General features: G+C 64.7%; 3 protein-coding genes across 3 annotated transcripts; 1 reads left to right on the plus strand and 2 right to left on the minus strand.

Annotated features, from left to right (window-relative positions):
• Window positions 1-4,837: 4,837 nt before the first annotated feature.
• Window positions 4,838-5,047, minus strand: EMIHUDRAFT_48757 (hypothetical protein; the record flags this gene model as incomplete). The annotated part of the gene is made up of 1 exon (XM_005779565.1): window positions 4,838-5,047. A coding segment is annotated over one exon (210 nt), but the record flags the coding sequence as incomplete, so codon positions are not given.
• Window positions 5,048-7,368: 2,321 nt separating this feature from the next.
• Window positions 7,369-8,943, minus strand: EMIHUDRAFT_205166 (hypothetical protein; the record flags this gene model as incomplete). The annotated part of the gene is made up of 4 exons (XM_005779566.1): window positions 7,369-7,490; window positions 8,167-8,301; window positions 8,443-8,490; window positions 8,562-8,943. The coding sequence occupies 4 exons, from the start codon at window positions 8,941-8,943 to the stop codon at window positions 7,369-7,371; spliced, it is 687 nt and encodes a 228-aa protein (XP_005779623.1).
• A 738-nt stretch (window positions 8,944-9,681) lies between these two features.
• On the plus strand, window positions 9,682-15,368 carry EMIHUDRAFT_434976 (hypothetical protein). Its single transcript, XM_005779567.1, has 7 exons — window positions 9,682-9,866; window positions 9,935-10,590; window positions 10,672-11,406; window positions 11,532-11,598; window positions 11,639-12,195; window positions 15,197-15,274; window positions 15,339-15,368. The coding sequence occupies exons 1-5, from the start codon at window positions 9,726-9,728 to the stop codon at window positions 11,801-11,803; spliced, it is 1,764 nt and encodes a 587-aa protein (XP_005779624.1). The 5' UTR covers window positions 9,682-9,725; the 3' UTR covers window positions 11,804-12,195; window positions 15,197-15,274; window positions 15,339-15,368.
• Window positions 15,369-17,102: the final 1,734 nt, after the last annotated feature.

Raw genomic sequence — 17,102 nt, forward strand, 5'->3', positions numbered from 1 at the left:
TCACCCTCCCATCAACACCCACAAACGCACGCGAGCTCCCCTCCGTCGCTGTACGTGGACGTCGTGCACCGCAGCCGCAGCCCGCAGGGTCTCTTTGCCGTGCTCCCCCCGGGGTCCCGCCGGGCCGCGGGCCCCGCGCCCTCGCCGCCCGGCCGGGGCTGGAGAGGCTCACCAGCCCCGGTAGAGGTCGATGCCGCGCTCCTCGCACACGGCCACCAGCTCTGGCTGCTTCTCGTTGCCCACGTAGAGCATCTGCACGCGAGGGGAGGAGCGATGAGCCTTGGGCGAGGGAGGGGCGTGGGGCGAGGGGGCGTCTCGCGCCTTCAAGCTCGGCGCTGCCCCCTCCTTGCCGAGGGCGGCGGCCAACGCCGTCCAGCCCTCGTCGCCAATCTCGTTGTTGAAGAACCAGAGCTCCTTGAGCCGCGGCGCTGCCCCCTCCTTGCCGAGGGCGGCGGCCAGCGCCTTGCAGCCCTCGTCGCCAATCTTGTTGCCGTGGAGATAGAGCACCTCGAGCCGCGGCGCTGCCCTGCTCGCGAGGACCTCCGCCAGCTGCGCCGCCTCCGCGTCGACCCAGCCGAGGTTCATGTAGTCCAGCCTGGTCGCCTTGCCAAACTGCTCCTTGAAGGCGGCCTCGTACAGCCGCTTCACCAGCGGCTTGTCGTCCTTGCCGTTGGTGAAGCTCTTCGTCTCCAGCTCCGCCGCGAACGCAGACGGATGCAGCGGAGGGCGCCGGCCGCCGTCCTGGGTGCAGTCGTTGGTGAGGCTGCCCCAGCCGTACTCCACGCCGTCGCGCATCTTGCCGAGGTCGAAGGAAAGGTGGCCAGCCTTGGTCAGGCTCGCCCAGGCGCTCTCGGTGGCGCACCAGCCGCGGTCAAAGTACTTGGCCACGTTGGTGCCCTCGGCCTGGTCCTCCGCCTTGTGGCCGTCCGGGAAGGAGGTCAGCCGCAGCACGGTCGTGTGCGGGTGGGAGTAGAGCGTGCCGAGGCAGCCCAGCCCCTGCTTGAAGAGCGCGTTCTGCTCCTCGGTGCGCATGCCGCCGTTGGACGGGTCGGGGTGCTGGTGCAGCGAGCCGAAGTCCCAAAAGACGCCGAGCCGCGGGATGAGGTCAGGATAGCTGAGCAGGGCCTTGAGCGCCCTTGCGACGCGGGCGAGGTTGGCTCCGATCGGGTCGGGGTGGTCCTTGGTCAGCCACGGGTAGGAGAGCGCGGCGACGGGAAGGCACGTACGAACGGTCGCCTCGACAAGGTCGGCGAGGGAGAGGAAGGCCTCCTCGGGCAGCGCCTGGCGGTGGGTGAGGACGCCGCCCGCCTCGGCGTGGCTGATGATCCACTGCGCGTCGAGGAGGGCGACGGCGCCGCTCGCGAGGACAGGCTCCAGGTCGCCACCGCCGTGCTCGCGCCACTTCTCCAGCTTCCACTCGCTCACGCCGAGATCGGTGGCGGAGGGGAGGGCGGCGGTCGGCTGCGTTGACGCGGCGGTGCCGGCGGGCGTCGGGGCGTCGCGTTCGACGGCGGGAGGGCCGGGCAGCTCCTCCCTCTCGGTCGGGGCCTCGACGCGGCTGGAGTAGCAGCCCATGTGGGACCAGCCCGAAGGCGATCGCCAACCGCGTCGATCAGGAGTCCCGGGTACCGGTGCCCATGGAGAACATGAGCCCACTGTGACGGCGCCTTGGAAGTCCACGTGCCTGCATCAGCCCGGCCTAGTACTCGTTGTGCCCACAGGATACGGGTAGGAGGAGTAGGACACGCAAAGTGACCCCGTTGCGCTTGCCTCTTCCTTGCTTGTGCTTGGGTCTCGATCGAGGGTGAGCGAGCGAGCGAGCGGGTGGTTGGTTTGGATGGGCTACGCGAGAGTAGGGTGTGTGTGGTGCGTCGAATTATTTATCACATGTGAACCGGTCATGTATTTTCTTCTCAATAACAGGTCATGAATTTTGCTTTTGGCGAAGTAAAAGTGGCGCGAGAACAGTCGATGCTCGGATTCGCATAGGTCATGGACACAACAATGAGCGACAAAGCCAAGAAGCTGGGGCCGCCAAAGGGCAAAACGCTTCGGAAGCTCAAGTACAATGGGGCGAGAAGAGACGCCGGGAAGCACGAAGAGGCTGCAAAGGCTTGCTCGGTACCCGCCTTGGACGCAATGGAGCGCTCGGTACCCACCTTGGACGCAATGGAGCGAGGTTCCACTGCCTCGCCAGGCAGCCAGTCCGCCACAAGTGCCTTTGGCACTCGGTACGTCTCTGACTCAATCGTCGACAAGACATTATCGTGGTTAGCATTCTTCGTCGTGGTGATGCCAATCGGCGGGTTTCTCATCATCACCGGGGTGGTTTCAGGGCCCAGACACTTCCAGAAATTCGCGTTGTGGTGTCTCACCGGCCCATTCCGCAGCTCGCTGCTCGGTGTCCTTCTGGCACGGATCCCCTCCATCGTGTACGACTTCTTCTGGAACGCGCTCGAGTTTTTGGGAACGTTTGAGCAGCGCATGTGGACCGACAGCCTCAATCCAGACCGGCGCGCGTATCTCGACGGCTCCTTTGGACGCAATCTCGTGCTGTGGGACACAATGCGTATTGGAGACTACGATCTGGCGCGCGAGATTGCGCTCGATCCGAAGCGTAAGCGCGCCGCGTGCCTAGATGGCTGGCTCATCAAGGGTGCACAGCTGCCGTACGCGACCAACCTGCCCCTCTTCTTCAACACCGGCAGCGAGTACCACTCGGCCTGGCGCACGGCCTTCAAGCGCCACATCACTGCGCCCGAGTCTGTTGTGGCCAAGCTCGCGAATGGTGGCGAGGGCGCTCGCGAGAAGCTGCGGCTGCGGCTCGAGGCCTGGCTGGGGCCAGGCTGGGGGTCGATCAAACCGCCCAACTTCCCAGGCAGCAAGTGGCTGGTGCAGCCGGTGTTTGAGACGCTGATGGGGATTCTCTTTGACACGGAGGAGCTGCCTGAGGACCTGATTGAGAAGGTCGCCGTCTACACCACCGCGGGCGCAATGTACTGGCTGCTAGCGCCCTCGTACCCGCCTCTCTTCCAGACTGCGGGGACGCTCGCGCCACTTCGCCTCAAGGAGTACCTCTACCTCAACCACAACGCAGCCAAGCCAGATCAGCTGCGCGGCCGCGCAGTGGACTGGCGCGCGATGGCGGACGAGGTGCCCGGGGTTGAGACCGTGACGGCAAACGCAAACGGCGAGCGGCCGCCGGACGGTAGCGAGCCGCCCGTGTTTTGCGACTGCATGGGCGGCTGCTGCCTCCGCTGCATGCTGGACACGGGGGAGAAGAATGCGACGAATCAAGGCCCCTCGAGAGCGGAGGAGAAGGTGGATCGGCTGCTGGACTCCGTCTGCGTCGCGATGCTTCTCGCAGCGACGGCGGGCACGACCACAGCAACAGGAAACGTGCTGAAAAAGTTTCTCCACTTCCCCCAGTCCTTCTACTTTCCGCAGTTTGGCTTCAACATCTTTGGCTTCGGGCTGGCGCTCAACCAGCACGACTGGCAGGTGTACAGACCCCCCCTCCCCCTCCCCCCTCTCCAGCTTGACGCGCGTCGTCTCTTCGCTGTAGCCCGATGCGGAGGAGATGGCGGCTCTGTACCGTGCCAACCCAACCGACTTTGTCCTGGAGACGCTACGACTCGCGTGTCCTGTCGCCGGCTCGCACAAGGTGCTGGACAAGCCGATGGTCTGCCCCTTCATGAAGGAAATGGTCACGCTGCCAGAGAATACGGTCCTCGTCGCCAACTACGGATCCGCGCACCTCGACCCGAAGGAATGGGGCGACGACTGGCGCGACTTTCGGCCGGGGCGCGCGCCGCGCGACCGCTACCTGGTTTGGAACGGCCCGTACGGCGGCTCGGCGCCGCGTCAGTGCCCGGGTGAGGAGCTGTCCATGGTCGTCATCACGACCGTCATCAGCGCCTTCCTGGACAAGTTCATGCCCGACGGGACCATCAACACCGATGCGACACCGGCGACAGCAGCAGCGTCGAAAGAGACCTACACCGATGACCAAGTCGAGAAGGCGCATACAGAGCGCGAGGAGCACCCGCTGAAAAAGTGCTTCGAGTACGCTAGGGGCAGGTCACCGCCCCTCCCACCGAACTGAGCGGTGTGTGGCGCTGGCCGGTGCAGTTTTGCGCGGCCTGCGAGGTGGGGCGAGTTTTCCTTTTGAGAGTCTGTGTTGTTTGTGGCGCGGGCTAATCGTAAAATCTCATCAAAGTTACTCGCGCCGGCACGCGCGCAATTTATAGAGCTCCTTAGTACATGACTTCCGGCAGTACCACTGTGTCTATTGGATCGCTCGCGCAAGCGCAACGACCCTGGCACATGCAGAGCTCGAGCAATCGGCCCCTTATCCACAGGTCGTTGCTGGCAGAGCTGTCCGTCCCGCCCGATCTCCGACGTGGCGACTCGCGCAAGCCCGCGGCGATCCGCTCCGACGTCAAAGTGGCAATGGACGGCGATGGTGGCATGAGGTGCAAGCACCGAAGGCCGCGGCGTCTCTCCCAAGCGGACGCGGGTGCGGAAGGGTGCTCTCCGGCGGCGCGACAGCAAACGCTCCGCCACTGATCAAACCGAGGGATCGCCGCGGGCGGACGAGTGCGCAAGACCGCGGTGTGACATCCGGCGGCGCCGCGGTGGCCGCCGAGAGGTGGCCGTCGAGAGGACAGCTACAGGACGCTGCTCGTCACCCCCATGCCGGGGTGGTGCAGTAGTGCAGGACGAGGGTCGAGCCCGTCTGGTGGCAAGGGCGCGTGCGCGGTGCTCAAGTGGGCGCCCTCCGGATTGTGCGCGTGTGTGCGCGTTTGCGCGTGCGTGCGGTGTGCGAGTGCGCCTGAAAGCACTGCGCCACATCGCCCAGGGTCTCATCCAACGGCGGGGCGAAGGCCGTGCTGCAGTAGAGGAGCAGCGGTTCGTGCGGTGCGATCCCGAGCTGCTTGCGCAGCTGGTCTGCAGTCATCGCAATCGTGGTGGAGGCGGAGAGCTTGAAAGTGGAGCGCTTCAAGATCGGCGCATCACCGGCGTGCTTGAATGTAACCGTCACCTTCCCGTCCGACGACAGCGAGCCCGCGAAGGACGCGAGGGCGGTCGACATTCTCCGCCACGCCGAGCAAAACGCAGCCTTGAGTGCTCACGCTCACGCTCGGCGCCAACCGACTCCCTCCCGGCGCGCCTGGGCGCCCGGCCGGCCCGAGGCGGGGTGGCCGGGAACCCCTATTGAGCACTTGAGCACTGGATAGGGTCGATTCCGCATGGTACGGGACCCCTCGATCGTCTCGCCCTCCCTCACTGGTGTGTTCATTGGGGGGGGGTCATAACAAACACGGTACAGGATCCGATTCGAGGTGCACGCTGCCGAAGCAGTGTCGTCCCCCCTCTCCCCGACGGCGATGGCGGTGTGACCGATCGAGCTACAAGAGGAACTTGTTCAGCAGGATCCAGGACAGGTCTGACGCACTACCTCACCGAACCCCTATTCCGGAGCGGTTTCCCCGAAGGGTTAGCGCAGAAAAAGCCGGCCCCCTTAGAAGCTCCGGCTAGGGCTATTGGGCCTTCGAAGCCGACCACGAGGAAGGCCGACTTAGGGCTTGCATAGCGGGCCGAGAAGGCCGCCCACACCCGCGAGCGAGGATGGTTGTGTGTGTGGGTGCCTCCCCGACCGACTCGGACGGCCGCCTCAGAGCACAGAGGGCGGGCATGCTTCCTCTCGCCCTCTCACCCGCGGGAGATGGCCGAGTCCACGGAGCCGCACGCTGCCTCTCATTGGACTCAAGGCTCCGACTTTTGGGGGGGGGACTTCTACATGTACCCCAGGATGGGGAGGTAAGCTCCATAGTGGGCGCGGTATTCTTTGGGCGGCGGGGGAGGGGTGCGTGGGGGGGATGGCGGTGTACGTACTGAGCGTCGGTGCGAATCGTTGCTGCATACCAACTAACACGCTTGCGGCTGCTCCGCCGAAGGATTATTAGGTAAGGAAAGGTAAGGTAAACTTCTCCACACACACAAGGTGGTGGGGCAAGGGGGAACCCTCGCGACTCCACGTCTTAGACGACGGAAACCCCACGGCATTGAATGGCGCAAAAGGGGCCCGTGGTGGCTGGTGGCTGGTGCGCGCGCGGGTGTGCTTATCCTAAGTGAGTAGTGTGTGTGTGTGTGTGTGTGTGTGTGTGTGTGTGTGTGTGTGTGTGTGTGTGTGTGTGTGTGTGTGTGTGTGTGTGTGTGTGTGTGTGTGTGTGTGTGTGTGTGTGTGTGTGTGTGTGTGTGTGTGTGTGTGTGTGTGTGTGTGTGTGTGTGTGTGTGTGTGTGTGTGTGTGTGTGTGTGTGTGTGTGTGTGTGTGTGTGTGTGTGTGTGTGTGTGTGTGTGTGTGTGTGTGTGTGTGTGCGTGTGCGTGTGCGTGTGCGTGCGTGCGTGCGTGCGTGCGTGCGTGCGTGTGTGTGTGTGTGTGTGTGTGTGTGTGTGTGTGTGTGTGTGTGTGTGTGTGTGCTGTGTGTGGTGTCGGGGTGGGGCGGGGGTCACGTCGGTGCATCCTCTGCCGGCTCCTCCCGTGGCCTCTTCTTTGTTCGACGCATTTAAATCCTCCATCCTTCACGAAGCCTTCCCATGTGGCGCGCTAGCCGCTAGCGAGTAGCGTTCTTCTTGGATGTCTCCTCTGGGGGGGCGCGGGGGCCCCCGGAGGCACCGTGCGCCGCGCAGCAGTGCGGAAACCGCGGCCGGCCCCGGCTCTATTAGTCTCTATTAGCACCGACTTCCCGATCTAACGGTCTAACAGAGGGCAGATTTGGAAAGATCTCGAGGAGTACATACAGACAGACCCTCCAATCATCAGAAATCTCCAACCTGATCGGTCGTACTGACCGCCGACAGATCACTCCACAGCAGACAGGCCGACGTCTGCACGCAGCCGGCCGGGCGAGAGGCTTGACACGATCCGACCCTGCGAGAACCTGACGCTGCTGCTCTAGCTATCAGACATGCGCTGCTGACTGCTGCCACAATGTGCGACCTGTGCTGGCCCACTTGGCGGCCTTCCCGGTCAGTGGTGAGGCGCAGTTCAGAGCTGTCGATGGCGCGATGCCGCACTGGTCCCACATTGGTGACACGAGACCACCAAGTTTGCCGGTCCAAGAGAGAGGCACCGGCGCTGTCCTGAGAAGGTGCGTGGTCCCTCTTGACTGCCCATGATGGCGCGCGAGGCTGTGTAGGCATAGCCTCGAGAGTGCCAGCAGCCAATCCGAGGCAGTTTGTGACGCGCATTGCGTCAGAAGCGTGCACACGATGGAAGGACACCTTCCTACTGGCCGTAGGATCAGGTCGTCACTGAATGCTTGATACTAAGGCCGCGAGCTATGCAGGTGATCAATTGTGCATCATGGCACGGTCAGCAGCGCCGACAGGCTGTCGCAAGGCGTGATAGCATGGCCGCAAGGAAGCGCCGAATTCCCACATGAAAACAAGTAAAAAATGGCCAAAAAATCCAAAAAATCGGCGCCTGCGGCGGGCCATGGGACCCCATCCCCCCCCCCGCATGGACACCCTCTGGGGCCCCCGCGCCGGCCCAGAGGATGTCTCTGCACTCTGGAAACGACCACAGCTCAGTGCGACAGTGGGCGGGCCCGCGGGACGCGTTACACGCGACGCGACTGGGCCGTAAGGTACACTAAGTTTCTGTGCGTGTGCTAGACCACTTTTTGCTCTCTGTCACAACAACTCACTCTCACACTCCTCGCCCAGCTCCTCTGCAAGCCCACATACTCTTGAGACGCCCAAGTCATCAAACCCCGCGTGCGGGGCCACTCGGCTCAGCCTCGGCCGCCCCTCGCCGTTGGCGTTGCCCGCCGCCGCCGCCGCCTCCTCCGCCGCGTCAAAGTACCAGAGCGTCACGGCGAGGCGACGCTGGCTTGGCCCGGTCGGCAGCACGGCATGCGGAACCCGCTCGTCCGAGAGGAAGAGGACGAGCCGGTCGGCGAGCGGCTCGATGTCGACCTGTGGACATGTCTCGGACGTGTCCTGGACGTGTCGTGGACGTGGCCAAGGCGCGGCTCGATGTCGGCCAGCGGCGGCGAGGTGGGCAGGCCGGGCGAGAAGAGGCGGAGGGCGCCGTGCGTCGGGTCCTACAAGAAGGATCGAGAGAAGGGCCCGAGAAAGGTCCGAGAAGGGTCCGTGACAGTGGCCAAGAGAGAAGCGAAGCTGCGCCTCTGCGGGCGGATTCAGGTAGTAGACGGCGGTGGCGCGCCGCCCGTTGCACCGCGCGCCCGCGCCGCCCGAGCAAACGTTGTCTAGGTGTCGCACGTAACGGGTGCCTGGGGGATGGAGGGAGAGGGAGGGGGAGGGTGGGGAGGCAACGCCGGTCGGAGGACGCGGGTGCTGTGTTTGGCAGCGAGGGCCCGTGCCGTTGGGTGGATAGCAAGCCAGCATCGCGTCCGCGGAGCGCCAGTGCGTACCGGCCAGAGGCGCGCTGCCGGCGTGGTCCCTCAGCGCAGCGACGAGCCCTGACGGTAGTACCCACGGACCGTGGAATGGCGTTTCATGCCCACTGGTTGTATGGGACAATCAAGCACACCGTCAGTGCGGTTTGCGAGGAGGTCAAGCGGTCTCAGCAGGCCGACCCTCCCACCGCTGCCGTCGACGCGCTGCCAGCGCGAGACGTCCGAGCGGAGGGCCGAGACGCGGCCCGAGCGCACCTGGCCTGACGCTGCACCGCCGCTGTCGCAGAGTGCGCGGCCCTCGAGCTCGTCCCGCACGGCTCCCATTGCGGCGGCGCCGAGAAAGCCGTCCAGCACTGCAAATCCGTTCGCCTCGAGCTGCCGCGCCACCTCGAGCGCCTCGCGGGCCGGGCTGGACCGCAGCCGCGCGAGGCGGCGGCGGGCCGAAGTCAGGCGGCGGCTCGGCGGCGGAGGGGGGCCGACGTCGAGAGGAGGCGGGTGGTACACGGTGAGCGCCATATACACCCACACTTACAATGCACAAGTGCACTGACTTTCAGCTTCCGGTTCGTGCGTGCGTGGGATCACTTGTAGTGAGCGTCGGGCTGGTGGTTCGACACCGAGTTCGAAGATCTGTTGCTCTCTTCACATAAACGCACAACTCCGGACCCAAGACGCACAAGCACAGACAGTCGAGAAGGGGGAGAGACAGCAACTCTTCACAGGAAAATCCTGTGAAAAACCGGAGAAAAAACAGAAACGATACTCCGAAAGAAGGTGTCCCATCCCAAATTCGTGCCGTCGACAGACCAGATTCGTGGTCCCTTGGTCGACTACACCCCGCCTTTGGACGGTAGACCGACACAATACATTTGTCTGTCTTTTTGGATTTTTGGTTCGTGTGGGTAAGGGTTTTGCGAAACCTCCTCACCAGACACCACTGCGAACACTGTCTTGCTCGTAGGAGCCGTTCGTCCTTTGTGCTTTGTCCGAGCAAACGCGCGCCCGATCACCCCGAGAAAAGGAAGAGGATTGGCGAGAGGAAATTGTTTTAGGTTTGAGAGAGAAACCTTCTCTCTAGGTTTGTTGTTAGCAAATCAAGAAGAAGAATCATAATGGGAGGAAAGCGGCGAGTCGCAATTCCTGGGGTCCTTGTGGCGGGCCACCCTGTCCAGAGTAAATTGGCTGAGCGTTTCTAGACGGTCATGGATACTTTTTTCCTAAAAAAGAAAAAACCGGCGTCGAGCAAGGAGTGTGGGAGCCCCAGCCAGGCGCCCCCAGGCGCGCTCATTGCTCTTCGCATGAGCAAGCCCACTTCCGCGAAGCCCTCGGAAGCATACATGGCAAGGAAACGCAACGCCGCGAAGGTGAACGCTGTGACGACCGGCGAAGCCCCGTGGGGCAACATCGAAACCAACGTGCTCTCCAAGCCGCCCGAGAACGTGCGTCATCTCTCTTGTGCCCCCGAAGCGTCGCCGGCGCGCTGACGCGCGGCGTGCGCGCTCTGTAGGTGTCTGCGGACGCGTCCTGGGCCTCCGTGATCGGCATGTGGCTGCTGCTGCCTCTCAACATCCTGCAGGCGATCTTCGGCGCTCTGCTGCCGATCGTCTACCGCAACTATTCGTGGTGGGCGGCCCAGTCGGTCGGGTGCGGGCGGCCGTTCCTTCTCGCGTGGACGTGGTGGCGTTACGTGCTGACCGGCCTGCTCGCCCTCATCCTCCCCTGCACGGGCGGCGGGTCGCGGCTGCGTCTGTTCCGGTGGGAGTGGGCGGCCTTCGGGAAGGGGGAGTACTGGTACCACGGCGAGGGCGTCTGGGCGTGGACCTACGCCATGGTCGACGCGATCCAGAAGGGCAGTCAGGCGCGCAAGGCGGCCTTCGGCTGCATCGCCGCCGCCATTCCCGACCTCTTCCCCAAGGGGATCCTCATCTTCTTGCCAAACTCGGGCAAGAGCCCTGAGGCCGAGGCGAGCCCTGCCGCGGAGGAGAAGAACGAGTGGTGGTGGATGCGGCAAGAGTTCCACAAGATCTTCTTTGCGGGCAACCCCGGCTACTACGAGCGGCTGCAGAACATCGGGCCGTACCTCAAGAAGAATGGGGTCGTGCCGGACCGCTCCAAGCTCGACGACAAGGAGTACCTCAACGGCCTCGTCGTGCAGTGCGTCATGTGCGCCACCCGTGGGGGCAGAGAGCGCTAGGGCGCACGGGCCACCTCACGGCTGCCTCACAAGCTCGCCCCCACGGACAGGTACGTCATCTTCGACGCGTACGCGGAGGGAGGCACCATCGGCTCCACTGGCCTCGACCGCTCTGTGCCGGCCAACTGGGACCACGCAGAGTACGAGCCGATCTGGCTGAGCCCAGACGAGGTCTCGCAGATGGTCAACTGGCGCGGGTATGCCGCCTACTGGGTGCTGCCGCGGCTGCTGCAGCGCTTCCTCTTCAACTTCCTGATCGGCAGAGTCAAGGGGCTCCGAAAGGACTCGGCGGACCTCGTCGACAAGCACAGGCTGCGCGCGCCCTTCGAGAAAATGAACAGCCAGCTGCCCGTGCAGTACCGCAGCGAGTACGGCGTCGAGCTCATGGACAAGGTCTTCTTCATCTTTGGCTTTGCCGGCATCGGCGGCACCTCGGCCGGCGTCGAGTCGACGGGCCAGTTCCTTCAGGGCAAGACGGGCGAGATTGGGGACGGGCTGGTCACTTTCCCGCCCGGCTACGACGGCTTCGCGATGTGGAAGGACGGCGACTCCTCCACGCGGCACAACTTCATCCGCGAGGTCTGCCGCCTCGACCCTCCCGTCACCTCCGCCACCACCTCCTTCGTCGCCGAGAAGACGATCCTGCTCTACAACGGCGTCGGCTGCCCAAACGCGTGCGGCGGAAACAAGGAGACGACCTTCCCCAAGGGAACGCTCAACCAGTACACCCTGTCGATGGCCAATCGAGACCCGACAACGTTCGCTGAGCCGCAGACCTTCAACCCGTCCCGCGAAGAGCTGGACAAGGCCCTCCCATCCTAGCCTCCTGCACACCTCCTCGACACCTCCTAGACACTTCCTAGACACCTCCTAGACACCTCCTAGACACCTCCTAGACCGAGCTGTGCAGAACTGGGCCAGGCGCCGCGCGCGCGCCTCGCGCCTTCCGTCTCGCGAGGCGCCTCCCCCCGGGGCACGTGTCCTTCTTTGCATCCGTCTCTGAATTCTTCTTTGTAGGCGCTCACGTGGAACGGCGCCTTCAAGTCGACCGCGCCGGGCCCCGAACCCGACGCACTCGCCGCGCAGTACCCGCGCATCTGCCCCGGCCGCAAGCTCTCCATCTACATCATCGAGGCGATCATCAACGCCCTGATTCTCGAGGATGCCCCCACCGCCCCCTGAGCCGGCAGGCGCGCCCGGGGCCCCGCATTCCTCGCGCGATGCGCCTTCTCCGGCGCTCGCAGCGGGCGGCGGGGGGTTCGCGCATGCGCCGCCCTCTACCTCGGGACGGGTCTCGGAGGTGGTCTCGGGAAGGTGCTCCGCGCTTGCTGGGCCGCGTCGCTCAAGACAGTCGGCTGCAAAGCATTCGGTACGCGCATGAGGTGAGATCTGGCTGAGGGCGGGGGACGTACACCGGTCGGCCATGTGCCGGGGTAGCCACGGCCATGGAGGAGGGGGGGGGTATGGGAATAGGATTGCTCCGTCGCGCGCTCTCGTGAGTCTCCGTCTGCACTAGGCGGTGGCGAGTTTCGGAGTCTTCCTTTAGCTTCACACAGCAGCCCACATGCGGCAGTGGCGCGAGAAATCGCGAAAACCAATTTTGGGATCCCTCACGCAGCACAAAAAGAAAGAAATCGCAAGGCGCCGTTGCCTCCCCACCCCGCCACGCTTGGCGTCGCTAGCCTCGACTAGCCGACATATATGCCCGCCTCACGCTCCCGCGCCACCGCCGGGCTCCGCACGCCGCCGCCGTCTGCTGACAGCGCGCCGGGTGGTGAAGTCCCAAAGAACGTCCTGAAGGCGGCTACGGACGGCCGCGAGGGACCGGTGCGACAGTGGCTGAATGACGGCGGGAAGGCGGACACTCTCGCTGAGCGACCCACTGAGGCCGGCAAGATGGATCCATGCACCCTGCTGATTATCGCCGCACAGAACGGGCACGCGCAGATTGTCGAGCTCCTTCTGAAGCGTGGCGCGCACGTCAACCTGCTTTGCATTGGCGGCATCACTGCGCTCAACGCTGCCGCCTACTTCGGCCGCGAGCGAATGGTGGACCTGCTGCTGCAGCACGGAGCGGAGATGAACCCGCAGGACTCCGCCGATGCGGCGCTGGCAGCGGCTGCCCGAGGCGGAAAAGAGCGGGTGGTCGATCTGCTGCTGCGGCGTGGCGCGGAGATCGACCTGCAGGACCGCAAGGGCTGCACCGCGCTGATGCTCGCCGCCTACTTCAACCGCCCCGCTGTCGTGCTCCGCCTGCTGCGGGCGGGCGCAGACATGGCGTTGCGCGATGTGTACGGCAAGACGGCGCTGCAGTGGGCCAAGGAGAAGGGCCACCCCGAGTGCGTCGAGGCGTTCAGGACGCATATCGGGGAGGTGGCGGCGAGCCGGAGCAAGGCGCCGTCGGCCAAGGCTGGCGGCACAGGCGCGGCGGTGGGTGCGAGTGCCGCTGCCTCTGCTTCGAGCGGCGAGGGAGCCGCGGAGGCCGAGCCGAGCAGCGGGGCAGTTCCAGAGGAGGTTGTGGACGCGGCTTGGCGAGGCGATGAGGCGGTGGTGCTGGCGTGGCTCGAGGACGGCGGCGGGCGGGTGAACGCGACGTTCGAGTACGTCTTTTCGGACGGCCTCCCTCTGAGCGGCATGACGCTGCTGATGCTCGCAATGATGAAGGGCCACGAGGGGCTGGCCGAGGAGCTGATCCAGCGCGGTGCGGATGTCTCTTTGCATATCAGCAACGGCAGCACCGCGCTGAATCTTGCCGCCGCGAATGGCCGCGAGAAGCAGGTCGAGTTGGCGTTGCGGCACGGCGCGGAGATCAACCAGCAAACTACTCTCGGCAGCACCGCGCTGATGGCCGCCGCCGCAGACGACCACGAGAAAGCGGTCGACACGCTGATCCGGCACGGCGCGGCGATCGACCTGCAAGACAACATCGGCGACACCGCACTCATTTGGGCTGCTTTCAACGGCCGCCCCGCCGCCCTGCTCTGCTTGCTGCGGGCGGGCGCAGACGTGACGCTGTGCAGTGCAGATGGCAAGACCGCGCTGCAGTGGGCCAAGGAGCAGGGCCATGCCGAGTGCGTGCGCTCCCTCGCGGAGCATGCGGCGGCGGAGAAGGCGAAGGCGAAGGCGGCGGCGGAGGCGGCGTGGGCCGCGGGAGCGGCGGAGAGGGCGGCGCAGAGGGCGGCGGAGGAGAAGGAGGCGGCACGGCACGCCGAGGAGCTGCTGGCGGAGATCGAGGCGGAGGAGGAGGCGGAGAAGCGCGCCAAGGGCAAGAAGGGCAAGAAGAAGAAGAAGAACGGCGGCGGGGCGGGCGGGGCGGGGCCGTCGCAGGAGCCCGAGGAGGGTGCCGAGGCGCCGTCGGAGGCAGACGCAGCCGAGGCGGCGAAGAAGGCCGAGGAGACGAGGCTCCTCCTGCTTCTCGAGACGCTCACCGAGGAAAGGATCCGGTTCAGCATCACGGCGGAGAGCCAGGCAGCGGCGTCGGCAGAGGTGGCCGAGGCGGCGCGCTTGGACGCTGCGGCGGACGAGGCGGAGGAGGAGGCGGAGGCGGAGGCGGAGGCGGAGGCGGCGGCCGAGGCGGCGCTGGCGGATGCCGAGGTTGCGCGGGCGGAGTCCAGGGCGGCGCAGGCGGAGGCCAGAGCAGCGCTGGAGGAGGCCAGGGCGGCGATGGAGGAGGTCGTGGCGGCGCTGGAGGAGGCCAAGGCGGCGATGGAGGAGGCCAAGGTGAAGCTGAGCGGGGCCGACTCGGCCGTTGAGGGGGTCGAGACGGCGCGCGCGGCGGCGTTGTCCGCCGCCAAGGCGAGGCGCGCGGCCACTGCCGCTGCGATGGCCAAGGCTGCCGCTGCCAGGATGGCGGCGGAGGCGGCACCGCGCTGGTAGTGGAGCTGCCGAGGGGAAATCGCGTGGCCGCTCTCGGGACGTGTACGGGGAAGCTCGAGGACTCTCTGGGGGCTGTGGTCGCACACATGCATGCTAGTTGGTATTGCCCGCACGCTAGTTGCGCGCCGAGCTCTGCGCGTTCTTGTGTGTGAGAGGCGACAGGGGTGGGGGGCAGAGACCAGAGTCTTGTCTTGGTTCTCTTTTAGAAGAGCTCGGATCCAAGCAGGAGCCAAGCGAGAGGTGAAGGGGGGAAGGTGGTGGCAGAGAGCGCAGACGGGTGAGGCCACATGCCCCACAGGCATCTCAGCACTCAGGCTCGAGCAAGAGGGACTCGGCAACGCCTGCGATCGGCAAGGGGGGCGGACGCTCCCGCCGCGTCATTGTTTCAGACAGACACGCTGCTGTCCACCGGCGACGCTTGAGCATCCGTCCGGGTACCCTCGGGCAGGAGCTAAGAAGCGCACCCAGCGGGCCGGACGATTGGCATCGGGTTCGCGCGGGCAACGAAGAGAGTAGTGCACTGTGGCGGTCGCGTGTGCAACGAAGTGATTACGTTGGATCCAAAAATCGTGGAGAGAGCTATCTGAGTACTGTGAGGGCGGGGGCCTGTTCCTTTTTACCCATCTCACAATAGAGAGGTGTCCGTTTTTATTTATTTATTTAGTACTGTGAGATATCCCGCCGTGCCCGTGGCCGTGCCGTGCGCGGGCTACCCCGCCGGCAGCCCGGCACGCGCGCAGCTGCGCGCGCGAAAACTCGAGTACGTACTTTTATTTAGCGAGACGATCGAGGGGTCCCGTACCACGCGGAATCGACCCTAATCCGGTGCTCAAGTGCTCAAGCTTAAGGGGGAGAAACTCTCGAGTACGTGTTAGTGTATCGCGCGCCTTGCGGGGCCGGGGGGGGCGCGCGGAAAAGAGGAGCCTCTTAGCGCCTCTTAGCGCCATCGCCATGGTGCTTGCTGCAAGCAGCGCCGGGCGACGACGACTTACCGCCCCTCCCCCTCGGCACACCTCCGCTGCTCAATGTTGGACAACTCGAACCCGTGAACTTCACCCGTGCGCGGGTTACCCCGCACACGGTTCAGCCTGCTAGCCACGTATCCACGCTATCTAGATACGAAGTAGAGCTCTACCGATGTGGACAGGGGGGCGCTTCCTGGGGCGCTTCCCAAGAGGAGTTTGGGGTTATCCGCCCGTCCGCAAACCACCTGCATGCCGACGGGCCGCCCGGGCCGCGCGTCGGCAATATTGCGAGTCGTCCTTCGAAGCCTCGCCGAGCTCAAGTTTCTCCTCCTCGTCGCGCTTTCGGCTTACTCGCTGCTCGTTGAGGTGCACTCTGAGACGGAGGGGGAGCGGTGCAAGCGTATGACCGCCGACGTGTGCCCCAGTGAGCGGCTTGTTGATCCCCGGCCCCGTAGCCGTGCAACCGTCTCGTTTGCTGACCGCCGCATTGCACCGCTCTAAGTCCACCCGAACTCTAGGCGAGGCGTCGACCACTCCTTCGGAATAGCTCTGTCAGTGGCTGCACTAGACGCCCAGAGATGGCGCGCGGCGCGGGCGGATGACTGGAAGAGAAAATGCGGAGAGGCTAGCTCGCAGGTAGATGTGCTCAGCCAAGGGTAGGGGATGAGGGGAATGTGTCAGTGTGGGGGGTGCACCAACCGCAGAGCGTTGTGTTTTGCCTTTAAGACTTGAACAGTTTTTTTGAAGAGTGACTTCTCGAAGTCACTCGATCCTTAGGGAGAGACACATATAGGGTCGATTCGCGAAAAAACAAAAACCGCGGCCAGACGCGCAGCAGCGTCGCGGGCGAGAAGGACACGCATCTCGTGGCGCTGCGGGCTCGGCGGCAGGATCCTCGGCGCGTCGTAAAAATGGTGCCATCGAAAGTCGCGATTGCGGCGGAAAATGGCATTGTGGGCCCCGTGGAATCATGGCTTGACGGCGGCGGGCGGATCGACACATCCTTTCAGAATAAAGGCCAAGTCTCCGCCGGCGGCAACGCTCATCAGGAGCAACGCTTCGAGATCGCCATCAAGAACATCACGCTCCTGATGGTTTCCGCCCGCAACGGTCATCAGCAGTTAGTCGAATTGCTGCTGAAGCGCGGCGCGGAGGTCAACTTGTCGGACAGCCTCGGAGCCACCGCCCTCATCGGTGCTGCAGCCAATGGCCACGAGCAAGTGATCGACTCGTTGATCCAGCACGGTGCAGCAATCAACCAGCAAGGAGAGAACGGCAGCCCCGCGCTGCATGCCGCCGCCTTCGGCGGACACGAGCGGGTGGTCGACCTGCTGCTGCGGCGCGGAGCAGAGATCGACCAGCGGAATTATGGTGGCTGGACCGCGATGATGTGCGCCGCAAACTTCGACCAGCCTGCCGTCCTGCTTCGCCTACTGCGGGCTGGGGCCGACATGACGATTCGTGACCTGAGTGGCATTTCCGCGCTGCAGCTCGCCAAGGAGAAGAGCCACACCGCGTGCGTGGACGCCTTCCGGAAGCACCTCGAGGAGCTGAGGGCTCGGCGCGACGCGGCAGCGGGCGAGGCGAGTGCGGCAGCGGCGCTCCTCGGCGGCATGGCGAGCGTGGGCGGCGACTCTTCC

This window comes from Emiliania huxleyi (genome assembly GCF_000372725.1).
Source record: "Emiliania huxleyi CCMP1516 unplaced genomic scaffold EMIHUscaffold_23, whole genome shotgun sequence".
Lineage (NCBI taxonomy): Eukaryota > Haptophyta > Isochrysidales > Noelaerhabdaceae > Emiliania > Emiliania huxleyi.

What these genes read in the sequence shown, in the direction of transcription:
- EMIHUDRAFT_434976 (XM_005779567.1), top strand. Translation starts at nt 9,726, where the DNA reads ATGAGCAAGCCCACTTCCGCGAAGCCCTCGGAAGCATACATGGCAAGG. An exon ending in TCTCCAAGCCGCCCGAGAAC is followed by an intron (nt 9,867 to 9,934) that starts GTGCGTCATCTC and finishes CGCGCTCTGTAG; the next exon opens with GTGTCTGCGGACGCGTCCTG. An exon ending in GAGCCGCAGACCTTCAACCC is followed by an intron (nt 11,407 to 11,531) that starts GTCCCGCGAAGA and finishes CGAGCTGTGCAG; the next exon opens with AACTGGGCCAGGCGCCGCGC.